We start from the raw sequence: 13,571 nt of genomic DNA on the forward strand, positions 1-13,571 counted from the left end.
TAGCTCAATCATTGTGTTTGTGTGCGTGTGCCTGTGTGTGTGTGTGTGTGTGTGTGTAAGATGGAAAGGTGTTCCCAGAATAATAAAGTTGCAGTAGTATTGTTGTTTAGACACCACGCACCTGGTTTCACAGTCTTCAGGCGAATTGGTTCCCGAAAGTGGCGGATGACAGCAAGGGTGTCTCGGTTGGTGAGCCCACTGACTGGAGTGCCGTTCACTTCCAGAAGCACGTCTCCAGGGCTGGGAAACCGTCCGATGTGACAAACCATTGCTTCTGAAACTACCGGTCCGAGGTTGGGGAACTCTCCCGACTCCGCACCCCCTTGAATGTCGACCATGGTGCCGAACTCCCCATCATTGGTCCATGACACGGAACACTCCTGTACTTTACTGGACCAGTGTTTCTTCTTTTTCAATGTCTTGGACATGATGGATGTCTCTCCACGCGTTCAAACGAGTCCAATAACGAATGCAGGCTATTAAACGCAAGACCAATGTTGTTTCCTAAACCGCGACATGAAACGTTTAAATCATGGCAGATATCGAAGTTGACACGAAGCAATATGTCCTCTGGCGTCGTATTCCATCGGGCGAACAGCAGCCCATTCACTGATCACAGTCGTCTGTTATTGTGGAGCTGTCATTATCGTGGATTATTTAAGCACCACCTGTGTACATCTGGGATGCGAGACCTGCGTCAATGCTGTCGCATAGGAGGGAGAGGATCACGGTGATGCTCCGGTGTCTCTCACGCTCTCCCCTCTCCTGCGCGTTCCGGTGCGTAATTCCGTTCAGTGAGCCACCAATGACTTCCAAAAGCCACGCAAGACTATAACCGCTTGCGAGGATTAATCATAAACTATAAAGCACAGAGGGAAAATGTGGAAACAGTTTTGTGAAGTACGCGCCGTGGCTAAATAAAGCTGGTCTCTCTCTCTCTCTCTCTCTCTCTTCGGACCACCGAGCCCCCCTGAGCCTCAGGACTGGTCACCCTAGAGAACTGTGTGACGCTATAGGAGAAGATCCCTAACCCGATGCTGAACCGCTTCAAACCAGGAGTCGGGTGGTTGTGTTGCGTGAATTAGTATCCGTTTGCAGTCCAACGCACACAGAAGTTGAGTCAGCGCACCTGTTCTGCCCTCCTCCAGAATGACATCAGCAAGGCATTCCTTGGAAACGGAACAACACAGCCTACCTGGCCAAGATGTGATCCGGTTGGTGGTCTTTGGACTGCAGTTTTCGGAGTTTCTTCTAATAACACGCTTATTCAACGTGAAACCGTCTTGGCGAAGAGTTGTGTTTTCACACCGTGCAGTGAGCCATGTTTCAAACTGTGCTGCAGTAAACTCTATAATCCGATTAAGCAATACTCGATAACTTTTCTGATCATGTTCCGTGTTGATTTCCTGACTGCAGTGGTTTCTATCCAATCCACGGGCTAGTTTGTGTTAGAACGTTGCCATTTAGCCAATAAGAAATGAGGTGGGCGGGTCTTCTGTGTTCATTTATTCAACGCTTGAGTATTCTTCGTATCGGAAAGGCGGAGTAAAGCACTCAGAAAAGGTCTTCACTGTTATCAGAAAGGACTTTATTCTCTTGTTTTTAGATCATGATATTTTTATATGATACAAGTACCTCTACTTATATCATCAATATTGCACAAAAGCATCGCTCTTGCAGAATTCAATGTTTTTTTCCCCCTGAGATAAGGAGCACAAGAGTGGGCTATTTGTTGCCGATTTGTGCCATCTTGTGGTTACATTACAGGTTGCAGTCCGTATACGCTCAGGGCAATGCAATATTTATCAGAGGACAGAAATGCACCTGTTATCATGTGGGTCTTATGTTAATTATTAACGTCTGGTCAAATTACGAGTGTCTTTAACGGTCAGCAGTTGCATAGAAAGGACATTGACATCCTAGAAACATTCAGAGCTGTGTTCAAGAGTGGTTTTCTTTTAGTCTTATAAGGCTTCTATCTTGACTTAAAAGACACTTTTAAAGAAGATTTTTCGATAAAAATGGAAATACACACGGTAGGAGGATAGAATTATAATCATAAAATATTGACACATTATATGGCTATGTTTAATTGTGATATGTTAAAGTATACATTTTTAACAACAGATTTTGGCAAAGATTGTTTGGCTCAGACACATAATACATTAAATTCAATTAAATGTTGCGAGTGTAATAGCTTTGCTATAATGTGACCTCTAAAAATATTATTAAGGATATATATTTTTAACTAATTTATTGTATCCCTGTCATTTTTTATGCATAGGAGAAATGTCAACAATAGTGTCAGCTCTCTCCCATGGAGGTGCAGGCAAGGTGTAGCAACAGCAGCTCGGGTCCAGCATGCTGTATGTTTTAAAGGTCTCATTATCTGTATATTGAAGCTTGATAGCATAGCAAGCTCCCATTCTTTCTGAGGTTTTCTCTGGGGGGAACACGTGTGTGCTGTGATCGTGGATACTGTATTTCATGATCTCCTTCACTGTACCTTGTTTTTCTGTTTTTTTCTTATTGAATTGATTGAAGATGAAGAAGCGTCCGACTCCGTGGCTGTGGTCGTTATTCCCACTGTACTGGTGATCAGTTCTGTGGTCGTGGTGTCCCTCATCTTCTGCAGTATCCTCAGGAAGAGGAGAATCAGCCCGCTGAGCTTCATAGGCAGCTCAGTGCAGAACACCAACAGTAGGAACGTTTGCACATCCGTTAACGGAATCAAATGACTCGGATTACCTTTTTTTCTGCACTTGTTAAACGTAGAGTAGAGACTGTTTACAGTGGATCCATTCCCGGGCTTATCGTATGGATTTGACATTTGTCCTTTTCTATTTCCCCCCAGAAGGTCAGCATTGTTCTTCCCTGGGTGCAGTGCCTCTGATCCCCTGTGGAGTGAGAGAGGCTCTGCACCCGTGGGAGATGCCTGCAGAGTGGGATGTCGATGGCGTGGAGCTGTTGTGCACGGGGAGCTACGGCCCTGTCTGCGTAGGCTGGCTGACCAGAGAGGGACGCTCCGCAGCAGTGGTGGTGAAGGCGCTCCGGGGTGAGCTTGGTCAACTGGAATTGTATAGCCCTTAATCATAGTTACGTTCTCAAGGGGATTCATAGGCCCAATTATATGGTAACCCCCTCCTAACCCTAGCTGCCGGAAAAGCTCCCTTAATTATCAAGGTTGCAACCTAGAGAACGAACAAAGAAAGTGGGTTAGGCTTGCAATAGTAGCCTTAATGGACAGACATAATGGGAGGGCTTTGTCTTGCGCACAACTAGACTGCGGACATTGAAGTCCTTACCCAGAACCTTTGAGCTGAGAGTCACACCCCCTATAACCAGTAGACCATCCTGCCCCCCCCAACAATACATCAGCAGTTAATTCAAAGGAATAGTTATTGCTCACTGTTAACAGTGGTGTTCAAACACTTTGACCTGTTATCCGTGCGTCTGCTCTCCTTTGAACCGTCACGGACAAAACTAAAAGGGAATGCCATGGAGCACCGCTTCTCTTCAAACCTTTGCATTGCTTTGTTTTTTCGATCTTGTTCTGTACCATATCTTTGTAGATCCCGCCAGCCCGTCTGAAGAAAGAGAGTTTGCTGAGTGGATTCTGTTCCACGCCAAGGTGTGCAATAATAAGAGTGAGCGGCTGGTGCGGATGCTGTGCTGCCAGGCGCAGCGTCTTCCAATGTACCTGGTCCTGGAGGCCCACAGCCCAGGCAACCTGCTCCATTTCCTCTGGGGCCTCAGAGAGGTAAGTTCAATCGCAATTTCCTGACAAAGCAGCAAAAATAGAGGTAAAAGATAGGCCTCACAACTCTTGGTACAGTAAAGTGAGGGAGAGGGCTGTATTTCCAGAAGGATTCAGACAAGGGGCCGCTGCACGTCTCGGAGAGGTCAGTGTTTCTGTTGGCGACCCAGGTGGCAGAGGGCCTGGTGAGTCACTCTGTTGTGAGAACATTATGAAACATGCAGACACACACAAACACACACACACACACACACACACACACACACACACACACACACACACACACACACACACACACACACTCCTGCAAAACACTGATATATTAGATGCTATGTTAGTAGTACAACACTCATCAAAGCCCAACATTGTTTCTGGTTCAATTTAATCATCATTCATGTTTTGTTCTTTTTATCTGTTCAAAGGATTACCTCCTGACAGAACACAGGGTAGTGCATGGTTACGTCGCTGCAAGGAACATTCTGATTGGCCCAGACCTGTCTGCCAGGGTGTCTGGATTGGGCACAGCATTTGCCGAGCACCAAACAGACAGAACTACAATGGAGCGGCCCATGGAGGTACCCCTGAAGTGGCTGGCTCCTGAGAGGATTACCAACCAGCCAGCCTTCCACAGGAGTGATGTGTGAGTGTATTCAGTTTTGAGTTATGGCGGAATTGTACAGCTTTACACCCTCATTTTAACTCATTTCCTACAGCCGGTTAATAGATTACGTTGAAAGTTAATTGAACTGAATCTTCATTTGGCCTTGCATTGCATCACATACACAGTTTTCTGATTCTGTAATTTAACTATGATAATTTGTTTCTGATTCTTTGGCTCCCGGTTTGATTTCCTAGGTGGTCGTTTGGAATCTTATTATATGAACTTATAACCTCAGGTATTGTAATACATTTCTATTAGCTCCTCAACTCAAGTCATATTGGAAAACATATTATCAGTTTGGTATTGATAGTCCTTTTCATTAATTGTACATTTCTACAGAAGTGCGATTGTTGTCTCAATCCTTTGTGATATATTTGTTTTTTTACAGGGTCCCCTCCATATCCTGAGTTGGAACCCCAGTCTGTGCTTCCACATCTTCAGAGTTCCTACCGAATGGAACAACCAGAAGGCTGCGGGGCCCCTCTGTAAGTGTTGCATAACCTGCTACTCGGAGCGGCCATGACTCCGTCCTGGCCCAGATGAAAGTATTGATGCTAGAACTCAAAGGAGTCCTGATGAAAGACGCAATACAAATCAAATTTGTTCTTAAAACTACAATGACTGGAATCCTACATAGAGCCACAATATCAAACGTTTTCCCCAATCTGTATGGTTTTAGGTACAACCTGATGAAGTACTGTTGGATGTGGAGCTTCAAGGACCGTCCAACCTTCTCCGCAATCATCAAGCTGTTGGGGTCCACCTTGGACCTGGCCGCTACGGAAGCCCTGCCGTCCCAAGGGCTCATAGACGCCGCCCAATACAACAAGATAGCAGGCATTCATCCCCACTTATGGCAGCTGTCACCAGACAGCCCAATCAAACATGAATCCAGTGCGTGTTAGGGTGATTATAGTGTGTTGGGGTTTTTAAAGACATTCTGTATGGTGAATACTATGGTTGTGATCGAGGTGTATACTGGACATGGTCAAGTACCATTATGATTGATTGAAAACAGCGCAAAGGAGTCAAGTTACATTTGACACAATGATACAAGAAAGTTGTGCTACTTTGTAGGAGCAGTTTTTCCATATTTCAAAAAAATGCCATAAAATGTCATATTGCAGTCTTTTTATTTTCAAAATGAGCAGAATCAAAAATACAGATTTTTGTACATGCCCTTATCTGCTTTGCAAATTTGGACAATGACCCGACAATGCTCAGAATGCATACAACACTGACCTTGCAGTTTCTAAGTGGGAGGACATGAAAACATTGGGAATGAATGTGGTGTTTATTTAATCAGAACTGGAATGCAATAAGTTATGGAAGCCGCAGATAGAAGAGCAGCAAAACCATATCTAGTTCGATGTTTACAATTTCAACATTGCAGGCAACTTAATTGACAATTATTGTATGCCAGTTATTTATAAAGAACAGCAATTTCATTCTAGGTCCTTATTTTCTTTCAAGTTTTTTAACAAAGGATATTATTCTAAATGTAGACACAAATGTATTCATGCATGGATTACTTTTGAAAGTCAAACCAAATAGCCTCATAAAACAGAGGCAAAGATGTACAAGCAAAATGCCCAAATACCAAAATCCAATAGAGAAAAGAAAAAAACATAGAATCGATCATGGTAATATTAAAGTCATCGTTTAATTCGCAGTATCCTAAAATCGGAATAACAAATATTTCAAATGAGATGTTACATAGATGATTGATTTATGAGTTGTATTTTTATAGAATTGGTCAAAGCGCAAAATTGGATACAACATTTACCTCACGTGTTGACTACAGTCAAAGGGAATGACAATATACCTTCATATATACTGACAGTATTTGTGCTGATACAAACTCCCTGTCAATACAAAGCTGCCATAATGCTGTAATAGACATTCCCATTGTGCAAAAAACTGACCGCACTAGTATGGAATTTGAAATGTCTGAAGAACTCAGCAAAAAGACAAAGGATGCTCCAGGATCATCCATCGCTGAAGGACACTGAACTCCGATAATGTCACAGAAGTCAATGTTAAACTAAATATATTTCAAAGGTTTTCCATTAACATCTCCTGTTGACGTTTGGATAAAATAAAGGCATTTTAGTCAGATTGGTCCTATGTGCTTTACATATTTGGGTGGGGGAATGGGGGTAATCATTGTCATTATGTAATTGCAACAGCAAAAAGAGTATATGTTTTAGAACAGGCTGGGAATCAGATCCTGCTAAGACTACATACAGGTCACAAAGAACCATACTTCGCAACATCACCAACCAACCTGTTGTAGGATTCCCTTACCGGGCATACCATGAAAGTGTTGACAACAGGATCGAACATAAAATAAAATAACATATCACAGAGGGATGTATCCACTACACACCTTCTCAGAAAATTATCAAAAAGTAAATTAATGTACATCTCAAAGTCCGCTAAAAAACAGTGTCATGGAAAGACTTGTAGTGGTGTGTCCTGAAGACCTACCCTACCCCCCCCCCCCCCCCCCCCCCCCCCCCCCCATTTGTTGTTTGATGTAGTTTGTACCAAGTCTGAAACGTTGTAGCTTCACACAGCCTCACCGTCAACGTAATGTGAGGGCACGGCATTTGGTCACACGCTTGGCTACGTAGCCAGGAGGGAAAATATACTCGGAGCGGAAGGAAATTTGAGATCGCAATGGTTTTCATGGAGCATCATTTTCTGATGCTTAATGCACACCCAGATATACCCTTAATAACATAATTAGAAGTAAATTACGAATTTACTTTGCAAGAGGACTCTCTTTGCTAGTGTGTAAGCAAGTCAAGGTTGGACCCTCAGTGACCTCAAGAAGTTTTCCATGGGCTTTGGTGTGCTCCACGGGCCCTGGATGGCCTCCGACTACCAGCCAGCCCGGTAGGTGTAGGGAGAAAGAGAGAGAGACAGAGGCCACTGGAGTGGGTTCTCTTCTACACTTTGCTGCTCCAGAGGGATCCAGGGAATAGCATGTAGGAGACACACCACAGCAGGTAGTAGACACAACACAAGGACTTGATGGAAGAGAACACCATGATGATGCCTGCAGTGTCAAAAAAAACATTTTAACGTGTTAATTTCTCGAAGGTATTAGACTCCCTTTCATTTTGTTTTTTTCTTGCAATAAAATCAAAGAACACCAAAATGTGACTCAAACTCTCCAAATTGTAAAATGGATTTTAACATGAAGGTTTCCAATTCCACAAATTGTTCCCCAAAGTAAACCAACATACAAACGAACACATAGTCCTATTGCTACAGAGAGAATATGCCAACCAAACAGTGCTTTACCTCCTGCATAGATGGCCTTCTTCCAGTTCTGAGACTCCAGCACCCTGTCGTGAGGGTAAAAGCTGCGGCTGACCATAAAGAGGATAAGGGCCACTGCGGTGGTCCTCAACAACACTGTGTTACCCCCCGACAGAAGAGAGGCGCTGGCCAGGATGGCAGAGGAGTAGAGGCATGGCAGGCCCCGGTACACAAACGGGATCCCTGCAACACACAAACAACAAATCAATTAAATAAGGGGATGAGCTTAAAGCATTGAACAGGAATTGAGATATGATTAATTCAGGACATATGATAAGAGCTGGTTCAGGTGGAATGGATGATAGTACAAGTTAACTCAAGGCGGTATAGCTCCATTATGACACAAATGAAGCTGCCATAAAGTAGTGACGATAATGAATTTGTAATGAGACTCAATTTACTGATATCTTGGCCTATCCCTTTAGGTTATGGTGTTACATTTGAGTTGTTGTGTTGAGCTAAGGTCTACACACTGACTTTTGCAAATGTATGATTCTAGGGTTTTATAACTTAATAATTTTTTAAGAGGGGAATCTATGCATAATCTGTGGCCTTTGTTTGAGACCCTAATGAGTTATTGGAAAGAGGAAGGCAAATCCACCAATATATTTGATGTGATTATGGTAACCACATGAATTAACTAAGAGTGTGTCAAGCTTCCATACGGAATGAACTAAAACCAGTACAATGTATACCTAACTTATATAAGGAGATACAATTTAAATATCAACCTATTAGCTAACCAACTCCATGTCCTGTTTAAGTCTTCAAATAGATTAATCTCATTAAACCAGTTTAGATTGAATTTTTGCAACAACTGCCGTACCGCTTGTATAAAAGCAAACGCGGATGAACACGGACAGCCCGTAGCACATGCACAGGATGTTGTCGATCAGGTGGGGCGTCCTCAGCAGCAGAGACGTGGCGATGCCAAAGGTGGTGTAGTCAGCAAAATCGTCCAATTTCGCACCTGAGGAAAAATAAAATCCACAATAGAGTTCAAGGGACACGGCAGCATAAAAGAGACTTTCGCAATGTGTAAAGGTGCATGCATGTATGTTAAAGCGACATCCACCGACATTGATGTAGGTGGATGTCACAAACACACTGTAGTGCAATGGAATTTCCAGCGTCAGCAGGAATGGGTAAACAACATTCCCAGAGGTGTTTGGGGGGCATTCTGTTGGATTTATGGATGGATCGTGAGGATGAGCTAATTCAGTCCACAGCCATGACAAAAAAAAAAAAGCCAGTGGAATTCCACCTCCCAGGGTGAACTATTTGAGCAATTTGAGATATGCCATGGCCCTCAAAGCAGCAGGATCAGGCAGACAATCGGAGCCTGATCCTAAGGACTTAGGCTGCAGCATCGGGAAAGTTATTGTTCAATTGACAAAGACAAATATGAAGGGAGGGGAGACAGGTGGGACAGGAAAGGCTCTGAGAGGACACAAAGGGTCCAATTCTCCACACTCCTGGGAGCTATTTTTGGCCCGTGAGAATTTCTGTTTCATGAAATATATTTCACTTCATGCCATATCGCTAAACAAAAAGTCGATGTGGTCCGTTACAGTTGCAACAACGACACATTAATGGCATACTGAAATGATTTTCCATTTCATGTATTTCTAAATTCTGTCAATTTAATAAGATGATTTAATTCGGGATTCGGGTAGTACTTCTAGTCGACTGCTATTCACGGAGTACTTTGTTTGTTATGCTAAAACGACGGTGAAAGGCGTCTCTCACATAGAACTCCAGCCTTTTTCCCTAATCACGGGATGCATAATCTTTTTATTAAGAGGAGGAGGAACACTGGACCACTGTGATACAAAAGGGACATTGTTTAATGGAATATTTGTGAAGAGAATTACTTTTTCAAGAAAAGCCTATAGTGGTCAGTTAAGGGCTATTTAAGTTGATGTACTCCATGTTCCCGTCCAGTTTAAGCACTGGCCACATAGTTATATTGTGGGAGGTGCTGCTAAATAAAACACTTCACTCACCCAGGGGCGAGCATGCATCCAGTCGCCTGGCAACTGCTCCATCTGCCAAATCCAGCAGGTAGCCAATCAAAACCAGCCAGCATGCTAAATAGTGTTGTCTGATGAGAAAGAACAAAGAAAATAATATGTAACATATCTGAAAGTATAAATGAAAATAATATTTTTTTGTATCCAATATGGCCGGCAAGCATAACTAACTACAATATTATTTAATAATGATGGATATTATAAATAGAACACATTTTATAGGTGAAACAAGTAGTCTGACTATTTAGTAATGGTTAAACTGGTCTGACTATTTCGTTTTAGTCAGACAACTAATTACTATTACTATATTACTTTGACCTTGCCAGTAAAATGAGTTTGTTTTTGGTAGTTACCCATTCAGGCTGCACAGGATAGAAGCCATGCCCATCAGCATGTTACCCAATGAGATGGCGTTGGCTGCATTTTGCCGTAGAAAGTCCTTGATGGGCAGTCCTCTGGCTCGCTCGCTAAGAAAGAGCTTATTGACGCGCTGGAAGAAACCTGATACCACACAGCGATGGACATTAGCATGAGTATGTGTTACGTTGATTCTCGCTGCTTCCGTCAATAAATGAGACTAGATTCAAAGTGGATCTGATGACCTTACTGAAGCTGCCCTTTCAGGTCGTGGCTCTTCTGGGCGTTAGAAGTCCACCAAGTGGTGGATAACATGGCCTAATAGCTCGTTTCCCCCAAAACTATCATTTTAATTGACCAAACAAAGAGTATTACACTAGATGTAAAATAAACTTGGCCAGTAGAAAAATGAAGTGAGAAACAGAAATACTGTAGTGCAACATTAACTGAGAATCTTTACTGCCAAATTAGACTGGATAAGTTACATGTTTAACCATTTTCCAACAAGAATTAGCTAATTCAAAATGGATTCTTTCACCTTATAGAAATAAACATCACTTACCAAAACGCATGTTTATTGGATGGACACCAACCTTACGATACACTAATCCATTTGTTTCAGAATGACACTAAAACGTAGGCAAGTGTTACATTCATTCAATCAGGAGTAGTCAGCCGAAATCATGCAACATTTGTGATTTGTGAATGCCAAACATGTTTACCATGTGGCTATGTTTACACAATACAGCTGATAAACATTGTCAAATGTCACAGAGAAACAGTATCAACTGCATGCAGTAAACCTCAACATGCAAACATTGAAGACGGGCAACAGCCATACAACAAATACTTTATTACTATCAAGTGCTTTTATGCAATCATACTTTCAGTCAGTGGAAAATTCCACAGTCCTTGTGTGCTACATAGGTTGTGAGTTGCACCCACAGTATTCAAAAATAAAAGGCATCTTAAAGTGACCTGTACAAGGACACAGCTAACTGTTATTACATACAACACATGGTCATTTCTGGTTTTGCATGTGTATTCTGAAAGAAAAAAATTATAGATTTTTGCATGCATGCATACATTATATAATCAACTTATCAAATGCTTCAAGAGTTTTGTAAGCATAAATACACAGGTCTCAATTTGGGAAAATTTTTTGGAAATGTCCTTCATGACCTAATAATTTTCAAGGTCAGATTAAGAAAGGTTGTAAACGTTATACTTTGAAACTTCAAGCATAAACATTTCATTGATTAACAGGTCAATCCTGGTGGCTAGGCCATGTTCATCAAACTCAACAAGTGGGAATGTCAGTGTCACTCTAAACCTAAACAATGCAAAACCTCGGCTGCCACAAAACTGGGATGATTTTAGACTTCATGGCTCCTATCGGGTGGATTCTAGCCTCTGGCATGCATTTTCACTTTTAGAATTGTACCGTCCATAAGATTGTTTGCAGGTAACAATTAATCTGAAACTACTTGAGAACACATATTCTGTTAAGCCTAAAGAAACCAAGCCAAGCTAACTTCTATCTGCAAAAAGGGTGAAAGTCATGTTCCTACTATTATGCTTTTCACCCTGAACTTCCTGTGATTCCAAAGCCAGGCGAGTGCAAGAGACTCTTCATCTGAAAGAAAACAGTGCATGAGACACAGCAAAGAGCCAACAATATCTGACACTTGACATCATGCTTTTTTGTCATTTTAATAACAACTAGGGCCCAGGCATTGCAGATCTAATGACATATAAGCTGCATACAGCCTCTTACTAAAGACAAGTTTACAAAAATATTATGAATCAATGCCTTGATTCTTCATAGACTAGAGCCAAATACTGACATCTGGATACTTGGATTGAGTTCCAGGATTTCCGTAACGTTTTATTGGCACACTGTCAGCTTAATCAAAGTACCACTGTACACATCCCTTGCCACTAGGGGGACATCTACGGACATTTTAAAGGTGTACTTATTTTTAGAATGCTGCCTAATTTGTGCAATGCACGATGGGAAAGGGGTATTTAACTGGCGCTAATTATTACACTATCAAAACGACCCCTAACATTTGGAAGCATATTCATGTAGGCGATTAACTGTCCGCCTTTGACTGATACATTCTGTCTATGATTCATAATACTGACCTCACTTTGTTTCTCTAGGATTAGAATAACTAATTAGCTTGTCCCTAAATGGCTTATTTCACCTCAACAAGTAGGCTAGAGTGGGCCTTCTACAGGTCTAGGTTGCATTTCGTAGACTAGGCCTTCCTTCATTTTCCATATTTAATGTCTGTCCTCATTTGACCCTCAACTACCCTGAGCAGATGAGATGATTTTATTTTTCTGCTAAGTTTGATGAGAGCCAAGCTAGTCTATAATCTAATGGTAACATCCATGTACCTCTATTGAAAGCGGACAGTATTCACATGTTGTAACGTTATTTCATAGGCGCCTACGACACCACCTGAACACTGTCCGTTTTATAGAGAGCTAAGACGGCAACCAGAGACACAGTGTAACTGTAGCTGTAAGGTAATTACATGTGTAGACCTACACGGTCACCAGGTGAAGGACTCTGCAGGCTATACAGCTCTACAATGAGGAGAGAAACACATACCGGAGGATGGCGTCAGCAGGAGCATGATGTCTACAGGCGGTTCGTCCACAGCAGCTAAAATATAGTTATACTGTTTTATTCACAATGTTGACATCACATGAACATTGACCTCTGCGGATGAGCCTATAGTTAGGCCTAGCCAAAATAAAAATACAATTACAGTGCATCTTTAAGGAAACAACTCGTTTCCCTACATATGCGTCAGTAAAAAACGGCATCCCCTTTGTTAGTAAAATAATCACAATGAAAATAGTCAAACGACTATTCATAGTCTACTATGGTCTAGAATGGACCATTGGTCCGATTACAAATAGGCTACTTAAGGTAATCGATACGTTCAATATATAAAATGAATCAATAGGAGCCTACAAGAGAACTGAAACAAACATTAACGTCGGCCTGCGAAATAAAAACTGCGTCACAGTTTTTTTTTTTTTTTTTTTTAAATTACACCATCATTCCATTGACATTTCCACATCTCTAGTAGGCTTATTATATGTTATATACCAGGGAATAATTGCATTTTGAGTTACCTGCAAGCACCTCCAAAGATGAAAGAATATTCGTGCCAAAATGATAAAGGGCGTCAAATCTTGTCGGCCTAAAAGCAATTGTAATTAATATATCTACGTTTATCTATATATTTTTGCATGTATCATTTACGTTTTAACACTACCCGTTTGATATACAGCTGCACCAGCGGCCCAGAACGTCTCCGTGTCCGTGTCTCGCAGCGCGTCCTTTTAAAGCCCGTGGCTGTAACATGCCAGAATATTCCACCGGAAGTGACGCATATGCGCCTTGGCGGTT

General features: G+C 41.9%; 3 protein-coding genes across 8 annotated transcripts in view; 1 reads left to right on the forward strand and 2 right to left on the reverse strand.

The window, feature by feature from the left end:
* The window catches only part of magi3a (membrane associated guanylate kinase, WW and PDZ domain containing 3a), a 99,019-nt gene extending 97,592 nt beyond the window's left edge, over positions 1-1,427 (reverse strand). Inside the window, exon 1 of one of the 2 annotated variants that reach the window (XM_056590989.1) lies at positions 122-442. In XM_056590989.1, the coding sequence (XP_056446964.1) occupies positions 122-428 (307 nt within the window). In that variant the 5' untranslated portion in view covers positions 429-442. Of the gene's footprint in view, positions 1-121 lie in introns of both variants that reach the window. The other variant, XM_056590999.1, reaches the window with a different exon arrangement.
* On the forward strand, positions 1,169-6,920 carry si:ch73-206d17.1 (tyrosine-protein kinase STYK1). 4 transcript variants are annotated; one of them, XR_008895669.1, is made up of 10 exons: positions 1,169-2,036; positions 2,285-2,366; positions 2,545-2,700; positions 2,855-3,055; positions 3,573-3,760; positions 3,865-3,942; positions 4,180-4,397; positions 4,613-4,653; positions 4,807-4,963; positions 5,098-5,189. XR_008895669.1 is itself a non-coding variant. In XM_056591017.1 (10 exons), exons 2-10 carry the CDS (start codon positions 2,318-2,320, stop codon positions 5,321-5,323), a joined length of 1,251 nt encoding a protein of 416 aa, XP_056446992.1. In that variant the 5' UTR covers positions 1,171-2,036; positions 2,285-2,317; the 3' UTR covers positions 5,324-6,920. The 4 variants fall into 4 exon arrangements, 3 of the variants coding, with proteins under 3 accessions (XP_056446992.1, XP_056446984.1, XP_056447001.1); XM_056591017.1 differs by having other exon boundaries at positions 1,171-2,036; positions 2,858-3,055; positions 4,807-4,903; positions 5,098-6,920; XM_056591009.1 differs by having other exon boundaries at positions 1,172-2,036; positions 4,807-4,903; positions 5,098-6,920.
* On the reverse strand, positions 6,920-13,543 carry tmem269 (transmembrane protein 269). Of its 2 annotated transcripts, XM_056591043.1 has the most exons (8): positions 13,438-13,543; positions 13,295-13,362; positions 12,762-12,815; positions 10,135-10,282; positions 9,755-9,852; positions 8,575-8,718; positions 7,731-7,931; positions 6,920-7,482 (listed from the first exon to the last, which is right to left on the reverse strand). In XM_056591043.1, the coding sequence occupies exons 1-8, from the start codon at positions 13,524-13,526 to the stop codon at positions 7,373-7,375; spliced, it is 912 nt and encodes a 303-aa protein (XP_056447018.1). In that variant the 5' UTR covers positions 13,527-13,543; the 3' UTR covers positions 6,920-7,372. The 2 variants fall into 2 exon arrangements, with proteins under 2 accessions (XP_056447018.1, XP_056447028.1); XM_056591053.1 differs by having other exon boundaries at positions 13,295-13,529.
* Between the last annotated feature and the right edge of the window lie 28 nt (positions 13,544-13,571).

Source organism: Gadus chalcogrammus, chromosome 1 (assembly GCF_026213295.1).
Source record: "Gadus chalcogrammus isolate NIFS_2021 chromosome 1, NIFS_Gcha_1.0, whole genome shotgun sequence".
Classification (NCBI taxonomy): Eukaryota; Metazoa; Chordata; class Actinopteri; order Gadiformes; family Gadidae; genus Gadus; species Gadus chalcogrammus.

What these genes read in the sequence shown, in the direction of transcription:
- si:ch73-206d17.1 (XM_056591009.1), top strand. Translation starts at nt 2,318, where the DNA reads ATGGAGGTGCAGGCAAGGTGTAGCAACAGCAGCTCGGGTCCAGCATGC. An exon ending in CAGCTCGGGTCCAGCATGCT is followed by an intron (nt 2,367 to 2,544) that starts GTATGTTTTAAA and finishes AATTGATTGAAG; the next exon opens with ATGAAGAAGCGTCCGACTCC. An exon ending in ATATGAACTTATAACCTCAG is followed by an intron (nt 4,654 to 4,806) that starts GTATTGTAATAC and finishes GTTTTTTTACAG; the next exon opens with GGTCCCCTCCATATCCTGAG.
- tmem269 (XM_056591043.1), bottom strand. Translation starts at nt 13,526, where the DNA reads ATGTTACAGCCACGGGCTTTAAAAGGACGCGCTGCGAGACACGGACAC. An exon ending in CGTTTGCTTTTATACAAGCG is followed by an intron (nt 7,932 to 8,574) that starts GTACGGCAGTTG and finishes TGTGTGTTGCAG; the next exon opens with GGATCCCGTTTGTGTACCGG. An exon ending in GAAGGCCATCTATGCAGGAG is followed by an intron (nt 7,483 to 7,730) that starts GTAAAGCACTGT and finishes TTGACACTGCAG; the next exon opens with GCATCATCATGGTGTTCTCT.